At 47.4% G+C, this 13,017-nt stretch overlaps 5 protein-coding genes across 5 annotated transcripts; all 5 read left to right on the top strand.

Moving 5' to 3' along the window:
• Positions 1-3,092: 3,092 nt before the first annotated feature.
• EURHEDRAFT_446238 (Hpt domain-containing protein) lies at positions 3,093-3,667 on the top strand (the record flags this gene model as incomplete). Its single annotated transcript, XM_040783583.1, has 3 exons — positions 3,093-3,131; positions 3,184-3,363; positions 3,410-3,667. The coding sequence occupies 3 exons, from the start codon at positions 3,093-3,095 to the stop codon at positions 3,665-3,667; spliced, it is 477 nt and encodes a 158-aa protein (XP_040643574.1).
• Positions 3,668-5,209: 1,542 nt separating this feature from the next.
• Positions 5,210-5,783, top strand: EURHEDRAFT_491264 (uncharacterized protein). The gene is made up of 2 exons (XM_040785641.1): positions 5,210-5,510; positions 5,590-5,783. Exons 1-2 carry the CDS (start codon positions 5,237-5,239, stop codon positions 5,724-5,726), a joined length of 411 nt encoding a protein of 136 aa, XP_040643573.1. The 5' UTR covers positions 5,210-5,236; the 3' UTR covers positions 5,727-5,783.
• Positions 5,784-7,076: 1,293 nt separating this feature from the next.
• EURHEDRAFT_512031 (alpha/beta hydrolase) lies at positions 7,077-7,926 on the top strand (the record flags this gene model as incomplete). Its single annotated transcript, XM_040786024.1, has 2 exons — positions 7,077-7,535; positions 7,591-7,926. The coding sequence occupies 2 exons, from the start codon at positions 7,077-7,079 to the stop codon at positions 7,924-7,926; spliced, it is 795 nt and encodes a 264-aa protein (XP_040643572.1).
• Positions 7,927-8,095: 169 nt separating this feature from the next.
• EURHEDRAFT_491258 (Zn(II)2Cys6 transcription factor domain-containing protein) lies at positions 8,096-10,579 on the top strand. The gene is made up of 3 exons (XM_040785640.1): positions 8,096-9,450; positions 9,502-9,810; positions 9,860-10,579. The coding sequence occupies exons 1-3, from the start codon at positions 8,145-8,147 to the stop codon at positions 10,339-10,341; spliced, it is 2,097 nt and encodes a 698-aa protein (XP_040643571.1). The 5' UTR covers positions 8,096-8,144; the 3' UTR covers positions 10,342-10,579.
• A 1,419-nt stretch (positions 10,580-11,998) lies between these two features.
• On the top strand, positions 11,999-12,927 carry EURHEDRAFT_535506 (ankyrin repeat domain-containing protein). Its single transcript, XM_040787320.1, has 2 exons — positions 11,999-12,367; positions 12,419-12,927. The coding sequence occupies exons 1-2, from the start codon at positions 12,272-12,274 to the stop codon at positions 12,920-12,922; spliced, it is 600 nt and encodes a 199-aa protein (XP_040643570.1). The 5' UTR covers positions 11,999-12,271; the 3' UTR covers positions 12,923-12,927.
• The last annotated feature ends 90 nt before the right edge of the window (positions 12,928-13,017 follow it).

The following is a 13,017-nucleotide window of genomic DNA, read 5'->3' as shown; positions in this document are numbered from 1 at the left end:
GTATATGATAGTCGTTTATTCCGGCTTATTTGTGGATGTCAAGCCACTACTTTACAGTTCTATGGAGCTGAGCTCTGTCACCCACTATTTTCTCTTTGCCTTATCCTCAGATATTGATTCTCGTCTTAGATGTATTCCACTGACAGCAAAAACAGTTTCTTGTGATATGTTGATGGCTTCGTTTTAGTTTAAGAAATGAGCATGTCATTTACACCACGAAAGTGGCACCCTTCGATGTCTAACCAGAGCTTCGGAAATATTTCGAAGCCTTGGAACGTGAGTAACTTTCATCCTTATGGACTTTGGAAGGACTTCAACACCGCCTCAGGAAACAGATCCCATCTCGAGAAGTTCGAACGGCCTACTATGGCTGGATGGCAGCGAGAGCCAAAGAAGAGCGTTTGAGAGAAAGAGCCCCGTTAATGACACAAACCGAATCCTCCATGTACTCGAGAAAAATGGATTACAATGATGAGCAAAGCTGAGCAAAACTGGGCACTAAATGAACAGGGTGATGACGCCATGGCTCCCCGTTGACAGAGATTAGAACGGGGAATTCTGCGAGATTGTGACAAACCCCAATGCTCTTCTTCTAGATCAAAAACCATCAAGCGGGGTTAGCTATAGGCTTGTTTCTAGTAGTGCCCTGGATCTCAATACTAATGTACAGCCTGTTATACCTGCTCTCGATCACATGGCTTTCTCGGAGGAACGTAAGCTCATCAATGAGAATGATCACAAGTCTGACGAGGGCGGTTGGTATTCCATCAAATTGGCGACTTGGAAACCTGGTGCGACGATAATGAAGATCTGCAAACCCTAGAAGATGCCGGGAACCGGGATTGGGCGGAAACACACTTTGCTGCGGTCGTGCGTCTGTCCCCGCGTGGAGAGGCTAATGGCGTTTTATATTGTCTGCGATTTCTATCCTGACCATAATCTTACGGGTGGTAGATCGCGCAGGTATCCTGGGGCTACCTGGAGCTTCTTTGGGGAGACGAAAATGCAGTTTCTCGAGTGCGGAAATTGCGGATAGAATCTCTGGCCTCGATCTCCTTTGTCCATTTGAGCTAACAGAAAGGTGGACTATCTAATCGAGATTGTTTGTGCTATCAAGTCGGGAAGTGGAATATGGTTCGTGCTACTGTTGCCAAGCTGGACTGATGTGTTCCTGGATTGACACGGGTTGATCTTTCTTCGTTGGGCCGGTTATCGTGACTATGTGAGGATTCTGCTTAGCAATGGCGACCAAGATCCCCCAGATCTCCCACGTAAAACCATGGTAATACCTTTTCGCCCCCAAGTCGGGCCGTTACATGAGGTCAAAGCATCGATGCGTTGTGCAGCAACTGCGGTCTGCGGGGCCTGCCGTGCTGGTTGGGTGGACATACCCATTGGAGTCAAAGAGTTTCTACTGATGATCTAGGGTTTAGGATCGTCGAAGGGTTCCAGATATGGTAGATTTGGGCAGCCATTGCTTGCAGAGTTCGCACGTGGTATGTTGAGCCTCATGCCTCTCCGGCGCTAGGCAATCGGTGAGTTGCACATCGTAAGTTCATGTAACCTCCTGCCTCAGGGGACATACAGTGGTCGTACAGCCAGTACGTTACAGTGACTCCAGCAGTCATACAACATCCGTCCGGCGTACAGATACACATCCTGAATCAATCACCTGATTGCACCTACCCGAATAGGAAATAGACGCCCATTTGGCGCGTTCTTTGGGTTCACGACCCGCTATTCTCTTCCAGCGAATCATCGTTGATATAATTGCCCCCGCTAGGTTCTTGGCACACCCCCACCAACGTCAGCGACGGTGCGGAACAATAACCTAATTGGCTGTAGAGCGGCAGCAGTGATGTCAGGGTGGGGAGTGTGCGGAATGCTGATAGGTGAAGGGAACGGCGAGAGGGCTGAAGAGGGATTCATTCGCACAGTTTTTTACAGGTATATAAGGCCAGTAGCCGTGATTGAGTTGAAAATATTTTACTTCATTGAAAAGTAGAGTTAATCCCGAAACTTGTTGAGTTTTGTTATCGCGTGGTGGTAAAAAAAGGTTGTTCACCGCTTTCATCATGATTTCATCATCCGATGCGGTCATCGGGATTTGAAGGGCTGTTCAACCCCATCTAGCACGGGTATTTAAAGCTCGAGGGGCTGGATGCTTATCAAATGTCTATTCTTTTTATAGATGAATGTCTTCCATTGAGATATTAATACCACTGCTCTGTACTATTCATGATTCCCAGGATCAAGCACTATTAACTCCGCCGAGGGATTTGACCGAGGTGCTCCACAGGAACCGAATTTGTCGGGAGAACGGTAGAGTAGAATAAGAATAGCACTGTTACAGAATAGAAAGAACAAGAGGATATCTTCCTATGGGATATTAGATGCCGTACGGTTGTTCATAGGGTTAGTGATGAAGGCTAGAGGACTGCTGTCACGCCATATAAAATCCAGAATGTTAACAGTAAAAACGGTTCTCATTATCAATCCAGGACTGGTAGTGAACCCACAAAGCATAACCAAATCTCTCCTCCACTTCCATTTTCCCCCCTCGTTTTCTTCCTTCGTTTCTTTCTTTTTTTTTTCTCTTCGTCTTCTTTCCCCAAAAGAACCACTGATTCACTCCTTCTTTTGTCTTTTGTCTTTTTATTTCTATTTTTATTATTGATTTTCTGTTCTGCATAGATATACCCACGATACCAGATACGCGATCCAAGGTGGGATAATTCCATTTTGCATCTGCCCCTCCTCTCGGTCTCCTTTTTTCCCACTCATCAACCCACTACTGGCTGCTCACTTAACAACGCTTACCACCACTGTAAAATAGACTGACATTAAGCAATCCAGATTGTAAAATCGCTTGTTTTCCCTGCCATCTTCCCTAAACCACCCCCGTGTGGATCTTGCCTGACTCGAGCGACATCCCAACGCCCGTATCCCAGCTTCAGTTCCTGTTGATCAGGTCGACTTTGGTGATATCGCCTTATTTGCTACCCCTCCACCACCACCACCAGCACATCCATCTCCACCAACAATAACGACCGCCATCAATTACCACTCACCTCACAAACACACTACACACCATGGCTCCCACCACCACCACCAAGACGACAGAGGAGACGGTATGTACTCCGATAATTCGACCCCGACAGTTCTCACTCGCGATACTGATAGTCCCAGACCAAGGCCGGTCCCCCTAAGCTCTCCGACATGGCCGACTCGATCGACGAATCCACTTTTGAACAGATCCTCGAAATGGACGATGACGATGACCGCGACTTCAGCCAGGGTATTGTATTTGGGTTTTTCGAGCAGGCCGGGAGTACATTCGAGAAGATGGAGAAGGCTCTGTATGTTTTTCTTTTCCTTGATAGAAAATGGCGCTAACGTCTGCAGGGAGGAGAAGAAACTTTCTGATTTGTCGTCCCTGGGTCACTTCCTCAAAGGATCGTCAGCAACGTTGGGCCTGAGCAAGGTCAAGGAAGCCTGCGAGAAGATCCAGCACTACGGCGCCGGCAAGGATGAAACTGGTACCGTTGACGAACCTGACCAGAGCATCTCGCTGAAGAACATCGAAAAGACCCTGACTCAGGTCAAGGAGGATTACCAAGAGGTTGAGGAGTTTCTCCGCAAATTCTACGGTGTAGAAGAGTCTTAGCGGCCCAGACGTACAGCGTACAAAGGAATACATGGGGGACGCCTTTTCTCTCTTCTTTTTCTCTTTTTCTTTCCCTTCAAAAAATGGAATGTCACTTATGCATGGAACGATGCGGTAGATGACAGATGATAATATTTGCTTTTTCTCAGCCTCCAACATTACCCCCTGGTCTCTGGTTATGGATAACGGCGGCTGTCAAGTTTTTCTCATGTTTATTTCTTCTTTTTCTTTGAGCGTGTTTGACATGATTTTCTTTTCTTTTATCTTTTGTTTCAACAGGTCAGTTGGTAGAATTTAGCTCAGCTCAGCATTTGCTATGAATCCAGAATCAACAATTTATATTCAAAGCCAGCGACCAACAATTCTGTGTCTTTGTCTATCCTGGCCGGTTGACAGGTTGACAGGTTGACCCACGACACCCGACACCCGTGTATGTACCACAATATCAAACAGCTACCTGCACAGTGCCACCTAGTCATACGTAGACAACTATCCCGAGCCTGGACTGCGGACCACGGAGTATAATAGATGATTAAATACACTCTAAACAAAGCAATATAATCTCACACCGCACACCGAGGATTCCGTCCCCGGAAAACAGACATCCAGTAAAATCACCTCCTATCCCTCCATCGACCAGTCTGTATCTGTACCCTACAACCCATACGCACCCAGGCCAACCTACCATCCATATCACACCCACAGAAAGTGACACAAACGGTTTGCGTTGAACGGAGCCGGAGCATGGACTGGGTTGTGCCATTTCCTTTCGTGACCGTTCCTGTTTCTGCGTCTGCGGGTGAGATTGAGATGAGATGTACGATGGTATGTTTGTCGTGATGTGGTACTTTCTGCTCGGTTTTATAGGCAGACAGTCAGATCCTGAAAAAAAAAAAGAAAAAAGAAAAAAAAAGCAATACTGTGACAACGGGGCAGGACATCAGATTAACAAACGTATTGTTTCGCCCACTGGATCTGACTCCGGTCCGGTGGTACTCGGGTATAGATGCATCCTGCTAGCTACCAAGCAAACAATTCAATCTTCCATATAACTCCCGGACAATTGTCACGACAACACCATCTCGCTACACAGGCCAGCAGATAAGTCCAACGGTCCTGCATTACGCCCCTTCCCATTGTCCACCACAGATAGCGGTGCTAAACACAACCGGCGTCGTGAATCAAACGGTTGTACAACCTTGCTACCCGGGTTTGTCGGGAGAGGGTGGGATAGGTTAACGTAGGGCAGGGGTTGTTGACGTGGTTATTTATTGTCCCTCTCGCTGCTCTTGTGTTCTGATTGCGGTCGATTCGTTTGTCTATTCAATTTCTTTGGTTTGTTTGTTGAGTTTTAAGATTTGAGATATATTTGTTTGCGGTTATCGTTCGTCAAGATGGCTGTGGGACCACGAGTCAACAAGGAAGAGTTCATGCGCGCTTTAGGTCTAACCACCTCCTCGCAAGATGAACAGTTCTATCGAGCCATGCGGGTACCTCCCTCCCTTTCCCCACCCACCTCACAGTCCCTGACAAAGAAAATAGGATGAAGCAATCCAAATCTACAACCGCATGAACCAAGACCGCACCAACCTCCTCGACTCCCTGCGCGACGACCCCCGCACCCAACCCCCTTTCTACTGGCACCATATCCGCCCTGAGTGCCAGCGTTGGGGCATCCTGGAGATCTGGCGCACTGCGTCATCGTACACGAGGCCGTATTTCGATCGGGGGGCGACGAGCGGCGAGTATGGGCCGAATTGGGTGGCGGGTTGGTTGTTGTATAGTGTGTTCAGGTCGAGGGATGAGAGGAATAATCGCAATCGAAGGAGGGGGAATGAGGCTGGTACGTTCACTATATCTGAGTTCTGGGATTGGTAATGCGTTATGGGGGAGGGGAAGGGGTGATGCTGACGGTGAGCTAGCGCGGAAGCAGGTGGATTTGTCGCATCAGTTACAGCAGAATCAGCAGCAGCAGCAGCATGCACTTGGACATGTACAGCAGCAGGAGCAGGGCACGAAAGGGTACTATGACCCCGTGCGGAATGGAACGGTGAATTGATCGACTGTGGGAAATACTTGGAACAACTGTACTGGATTAGAGCTGATTGATATGGATGACTGTTTTGTTTCTCTTGTACTACTGATTGTTTCACATCCTGACAAAGACATACAGGAATCACATGATAAGATATCTAGGTTGGTTGTTTAAAAGGTCTTTATGTACTAGTTTCTTCTCTTTCTAATCCATCCCTCTGCTGTCACTTTTACCACTCATCCTGTAATCCCCAGTAGTTACTTCTACGACTCAACACTCTCATTACAGGTCCTTTCTTCACCCTGGCTAAAATGATCGGCCCAGAACGCAAAGCACAGGTACGACAAGGCTACCCACACTTCGTCATTGAAGACTCCTGCAAAATTGACTCTATCGAAGGACTAAGGAGTCCACCGCGGCTTCGACCTAGCAGCAATCCAAGGAAAAATCTACCCAGAACATGAAAATCTACCCGACAGGGCTCTCTACTATGCCTTTAAGAAGGAGCACTCTCCGTGATGAAGCACCTTTTTCAGCGAACACCCTGAGAAACCATCTCTGGAGCACGTCGGTCCAGATCTGGTATGGCCAAGCTCTTCTAGACCACTACTTGGCATTCTGATCCGGCATGGCTGGGACATCAACAAGCACTCAGAGGGTCGAGGAGAGCGGGGTTGCCAGAGTCGCTTGTTGAACCTGATCCGCCACGACGATGAAATGATGTATTGTGCCTTGGAAATGGAGCAATGGTGAGCTATGAGTTTGAGGATGATTGTGACCGATACAAAGATCCATACCGGGACTGATACACAGTATCCTCCCTGTTGGACAGCGTTGATTTGCTTGGAAGTCTAGAGATGATGAAACATCTCTACATATTAGGCGCTAGACCGGGACGGTTTTTACACTTCACATCGCTGTCAGCTGAGCAGGTTCTCATCCGACACATATCAATATGGAGCACGTGCGGTATTTGCTTGAGCATGACACTAGTCCTATCGGAGAGGCCTCTATGGCCTAATTTATGCTTTTGATAGAGCGGGAGGCAGGTATTGGAGGAGTGGAAAGTGAGTAGAGGGTTGTCTCATAATAGAGAGATAAAGCTATGGTGCTGCCGGGGATGAAAATTACGTCTAGGGTCAATTGTTATTGCTGCAAACATAAAGCGAAATACAAAATAGCTGATCATATACTTTTCTGGAATTTTCATGGTGTAAATACGCAACCCTCAACAGATGGATTCCATCGGATCCGATAGAAGCCAAGCTGCGGAACCGACGGGCCATATAAGTATCTACACGCGCTACCCCCGTTGTTCCTGAGAAATATCCTACCAAATTTTCTTTATTCTATTCTTTCTCAATCTCGTCAAAAATGTCCAACCCAGCAATCATAATCATTCCCGGCTCCTGGCACATCCCCCGCCACTACGCGCGCCTTACCACTCATCTCTCCAATCACAACTACTCTGCCACAGCTGTAGCCCTGCCGTCCGTGAACTCCAGTCCACCCCTGCAAACATGGGAAGAGGATGCACAGGCCGTACGCCAGGCTATCATGGAGAAACTCGGTCTCGGACAGGACGTCGTCGCCATTGCGCACTCATTCGGTGGAGTTGCCATGTCTGAGGCTGTTAAAGGTCTGGGAAAAGAAGAACGCCAGAAGCAGGGCTTTGCTACTGGTGTTCTGCGGCTGGTTTACATGTGCGCTATGGCGCTGCCAATGGGTCAAACGCATGTTGGCCAGATAAAGCCCGTCACACCGGAAGAGGAAGAACGGGAGAAGGCACAGAAGGAGCTTGCGGAGAAGAATGGAGGAATGCAATTCACCAATGTACAATCCCATTCCCTTAGCCATACCTCAAACATGCAATGACTAACTGCTACAGGACGGCGCAATCCTCCTCCCCAAACACGCCATCCGCGACATCTTCTACAACCGCTGCGACCCAGCTGACATCGACGAGGCATTGACTCACCTGGGCTCATTCCCAGCTGGTCCATTAGCTGTGCCAGTCACGTATACGGCCTATCGCGAGATCCCGAGCACGTACATTGTCTGTGAGAACGACAATGCGTTGCCGCTTTCTATGCAGGAGAGGATGGTTGCGCAGGGGGAGGGTATTTTTCATGTGGAGAGATGTCAGGAGGGGCATTCGCCATTTTTGAGTAACCCGGGTTTTGTGGTGGGGTGTTTGAGGAGGGCTGCTGGGGAGGATGTTTGATTGTCTACTTCGTATAGAATGTAGCAATAGTGATGCTTGTTAGTTATGCAAAAATGAGTCAGTATTTATGCACAGATTTGTGCATCTGTTACTCGAGCCTCAGGCATTTGGTTGACATCGTTCTTTCAGAAGACCATCCAAGCTTGTCATATCACTTTTATATTTTATCACTTTATCGGTTTTCTAGATCGCTTTACTCTTTTCAATTGGCTTTTCACATGCTGCCACAGCGCCGTCAAAACTCGAGCTGCGATCCATGTCGACGCTCTAAGCGACGCTGCTTCTTCTCATCTCCCCAAATCGAAGGCACAGATGTAGCCTGCACCCATTGCGAGCGCTTAGGACATGCTTGTACGTTTGATTTTGTGAGCTCCAAATTGGGACAGAAAAAGCGACCAAGACAACTTCACACACGAACGAGTTGCTCAGCAGGTGCTGCTGAGGCATCTCCCAGCCTCGCCAGTGGCGACTTTCAAGCGGACGCTGTGGCTGGCCATGACGTCTTGGAATCATGGCTAGACTTTGATTATCTCGAGCAGAACAATGAATGCTTGGAACTACCTGGTTTTCTCGCGCCTGATGCTGTAACGGCAATTGAAACTTCTGAGGACCGGCTTCGTGTGCGGCCAAATCTACAACATCTCGTTGACAGTTCATTGAATAGCCCCATTCGTCTATTGAACTCAAAACTAGATGCAACTATTCTTGACATACGTCTTGCGCGGATTCACGATGTCATTGTCACGGGATGTGCTTCTAGATTTGCAGATTATGAGTGCAATTTATATGCAACAGCGAGTCGCTACCGACTGGGGGACGGAGACTCAGAACATCGTCTTCTTTCAAGCAATGCATCACCCCAACCACAGGCCTTAATATCACGGACGGATGTCTTTCCATTGGATCCTGGGCTGGCATTTAGAGATGCCAGCTGCATGATGACGGTGCTTGGTACCGTTCGATTTCTGGACCATTTCAGCGATCTTTATGGAAACCGGTTGACTACGGTAGCACGGAGACAGTCAGATGCTGTGCTGAAAGCGGTTCTTCGGGCATTCTCGCTCCAGTGGCTGTCTACAACCGAGTCTACATCAACCCTTGCTGATAATTCATTTGCTAACAACCCCGATGGAAACCAGACAGCATGCGGCCCACTCAGAAGTGTATTCCATGACGCTTGGTTTCAAGCACGAACACTGCTCAGAAATTCACAGTCAGTGAGCTCGTTCAGAGTTGTATATGCAACCCTGTTATTTGACGGCATTGCTATTCTAACCCAAGCTCACGGGGCAACCGAGTCTAACGTAGCGCATGAATTCCTTGATGCGGGTCTGCAAAAGCTTATTTCTTTGGATGAACTTGTGAAGCAATACTGTGCTACTCTTGGATCACATTCCGTATATAGTGCTCTGTTAGAAGCGAGTCTGAGTGTAGTGCGCTGGGGCGGATATATCCGTGATATTGGAGCAGCGCTTACAACGGATCATCACTGCAAATTGCCGGGTATTTCGTGCCATGCAACAGGTAAGTGCAATTGCCTTATCAGGAGGGAAATGCTAACAGAGAAAAACTTAGACCAAGTAGAATCTTACGATTCAATTCGGTTCGATAATCGGAATTTCCATCCAGAACTGGATAACAGTGTTCCAAGCATATGTCAAAAAGCTGTCGCGGAGGCATTCTACGTCTGGAGACAGATTGTTGATATCAAAGGCTCCGTGTATCGCCATGTGCGAATTGATAATTGCATCCCTTTTGGGTTTCCTGAAAATATTGCGTCAACTGTGACAGCCGTTGGCAAGTTCAACCAATTGTTCCGCCCTTTCCTGGATACCTGTATAGACAACCTTGAGCGCCTTTCTATACGCTCCAGAACATCAGCTGGTATGTTCATAACACACGTATCGGGTCCGATACTAATAACGCCGGCCAGTTTCTATTACACTGTACTGGGATCTCAGTGTCCTCATACTAGCCGAGTCGTTGAGAGTTTGCGGCTTTTTTACTGAACCCCATATAACCTCAATCATGCGCGCCCACCAAGAAGAAGCGGTCTCATCAGTAGCCCGAACAGTCGAGCACGTACTCTCACTACCTACGGAAGAGCTTTTCAATCTCGAGAACGGCCTTGGTGCCGAAGTCCCCATCTTCGCTTACCATATTACTCCCAGCTTAACTGCAACGACATTCCAGAAGACCATAGAGAATATAGTCTTTTTAAAATATTGCGAAGAGAGCGCACCACACGGCGCCGACAACATCTGGAAACAGCAAATTGACATCGTCATGAAAGGCCTCTGCTCACTGGATGTGACTGTTGGCGGCTCTCAAGTTGCAAGCACGGCTTTTCAGTCGTTGATGCGACAACATGGGGATATTCTGTCGGAGTGCTGGACGTCTGATTTTAACACGTAATTGTGATTGAGCTGGAGTGGTATATCAAATTATGCCTTCTTATATCTGTGGCGGTCCCAACCCGAGCCTCAGGAAGTCGATGCTACATGATTAACGGTTATAGGCATGGCATACAGGGTCTTTGTTATGTTATTCCAGACTAGATTCTCTGGCCCGGCAAACATGGAGTAACAACCGAGATAGTAAGAAGCTGGAAGGATATGAAGCACAGAAGCAATGTAATAGAATAACAAAGGAGAATTTGCGATTTGTGGTATCTATGGAATGTCTCGGGCTGACCCGTTGACAAAATCATAATTATGTATTGATAAAAACAGATTGCCTCATTAGACATGCCCCATGGCATCAAAGAACAAGCACTCCAAACAAGTTTCTTTGCTAAGTGTGACTTGTGAATTGATGCTGAACCCTATTATTTTGGTATGGTCAAGGGCACCCAATAAATGTTTTGATACGCTCTTTCTTCTTGCCTGTAAGGCCCCTCTTGTATCCTATACGGGTCCCAATTTACAATGTTTCCTCCAACTTGGCAGTGCGTGTAGACTTGTTGATCGAAGTCCTGCGAGCCGCTATCTGGGCACTTTCGTAACTAAAAAGCCCTGGTTTCCATATAAGCGTTGATAGACATAATTTGATATAGACAAACATACTTTTTTTTTTTTTTTTTTTTTTTATAAAAAAAAACACGACCGACTGCTTATTTCCAGTTAGATCATTAAGCTAGATAAAAAGCAAATCCCATCCCTGTTGACAACCAATTCTACATACGTTCTATCAAGTAAAATGCCACTCTATATACGGCAACCGGCCCCTTCAGCTAGGCCCCCGGGATCAACATGGAGCGCTCCTCGCGCAACTCAATGCCAAATTGTACTAGGATGATACTACGAATCGCGCCCTCGTGAAGATCACGACGGCACTGCCCCAGCTGGCGAGGCTACAAGAAACGCACCAGACAAGGCTGAGAGCCTGGACTTAAAGAGGGAAATTCTCCAGTGATTTCTTCTCGGTTATTCCGTACAGAAACCAACAGATTGATTATCGATAACTCCTCCGGCCTTATTTTCTTATACTCCTGTGAGGTGCAACACCGAACACCAACAGGATGGCTTCCGAGCTGCCCTAACACGAACCGCACTCTACGTTGAGAACCCTGCTTTACCCGCTCATCCAGTGTGAAACTACCAGGAGTCATCCGTAAAGGATGCCATTGGAATGGCTGTATCCATCCTGCAAATGGCAGGTATGGCGACGATTACTTCTCTACAAGTCTATCGGTTTATCTCGGCGATAAGAAATGCGCCTCGTGGAATCAGAAACCTTGGTCGCGATATCATGGGCTCCCATAACCTTGTGGATAATCTGAAAAATGCGCTGGATTCGCAAAATATACAGGAAATGGTTAATCGGGATAAACAGATTAATCAATTGATGAAGGATTTGCTTGTTCCGATGGCTAAGTGCCAGATTACTTGTGATCAAGTGAGAAATAAACTAATTATACATCTTCAGCTTCAAAACGAAGATAGCCCAAGTCGCAATGAGAATGAAGTCTTCGGTAATGGAATAGAACAGAAAATTCACATCTGAGTTCGGGATTCGATGTGGCCGTTCAGGCGAAAGGAGGTTTTTGCTTTGATGTCAGAGCTGGACCGGACGAGATACACGAGATGGTCGCACCGCACTTTCACTTGCAGCGGAACTGGGCGATGTTGAGATAACAGAGAATCTCTTAAAGGATGGAGCCGAAGTGAAAGCACTTCAATACGGTCTCAGCAAGCGTTATATAGGTAATGCTTTTGATGAGCAGCCTATGTTGGTCAGTGGTCGTCTTCCAATCAATCCATTGGGCTGCGATTAAAAGGCATAGCGCGATCGTGGAACTGTTGCTGCAATATGAAGCAAATCCAAACGCACGGAATACCGCTGGATGGTCGGTTCTTCAAGCTTGTATGAAAAAGATCGGTATTCCGTCAAACTACTGCTGCAGCATGGTGCAGATGTTGACACTAGATGTTATAGTCGTGTATGACAATCCGCCTCTTTTCTAGTTCTCTGGGATTTCTGACCTCAATAGGGATGGACCGGGGTTCACAAAGCTGCCAATTCAAGCTCAGTTGAAATATTCAAGGTCCTACTTGAATACAATCATCTACTCGACGTACCCGCCGCCCGACAAGAAGCCTTCGCCCCGTTACGCCTAGCCACAAGAGCATGTGTCCTCGAAATGTCGAACATCCTGATAGATAGAGCAAACCCCAACTCCCTGATTACTCGAAGACATCATACCCTCCACCTGGCTGCAGCCGGAGGCTGGGTAGACGGACTCGATTTGCTGTTGGACAGGGGCGCATCGATCAACGCGCAGGATGCTCGTCTTCGTGAAACACCATTACACAAAGCAGCACGAAACCTCGAAATGGCGACCATCAAAATATTATGTGCGCGGGGTACAAACACGGAGCTGAGGAATATCGACGGCCTAACTTATGAGTCTGTTTTGGGATGTGCGCAGCGAAACCCTAAGGATTGGCATGTCGAGCCGAAATTGGCCTCGTTTGTAGTTTTTATTAAGGCATAAATGCCCAATCTCAATCACCCGATTCATTAATACAAATGCGGTGCGGTTTTGAGGGGGAAACTAAAGGAATTAGTTGCAATTGGTGTAAGTTGATC

This window comes from Aspergillus ruber, assembly GCF_000600275.1.
Source record: "Aspergillus ruber CBS 135680 unplaced genomic scaffold scaffold00001, whole genome shotgun sequence".
Taxonomy (NCBI): Eukaryota; Fungi; Ascomycota; class Eurotiomycetes; order Eurotiales; family Aspergillaceae; genus Aspergillus; species Aspergillus ruber.
The sequence above is the reverse complement of the archived record's forward strand: the minus strand, read 5'-3'. Positions and strand labels throughout refer to the sequence as shown.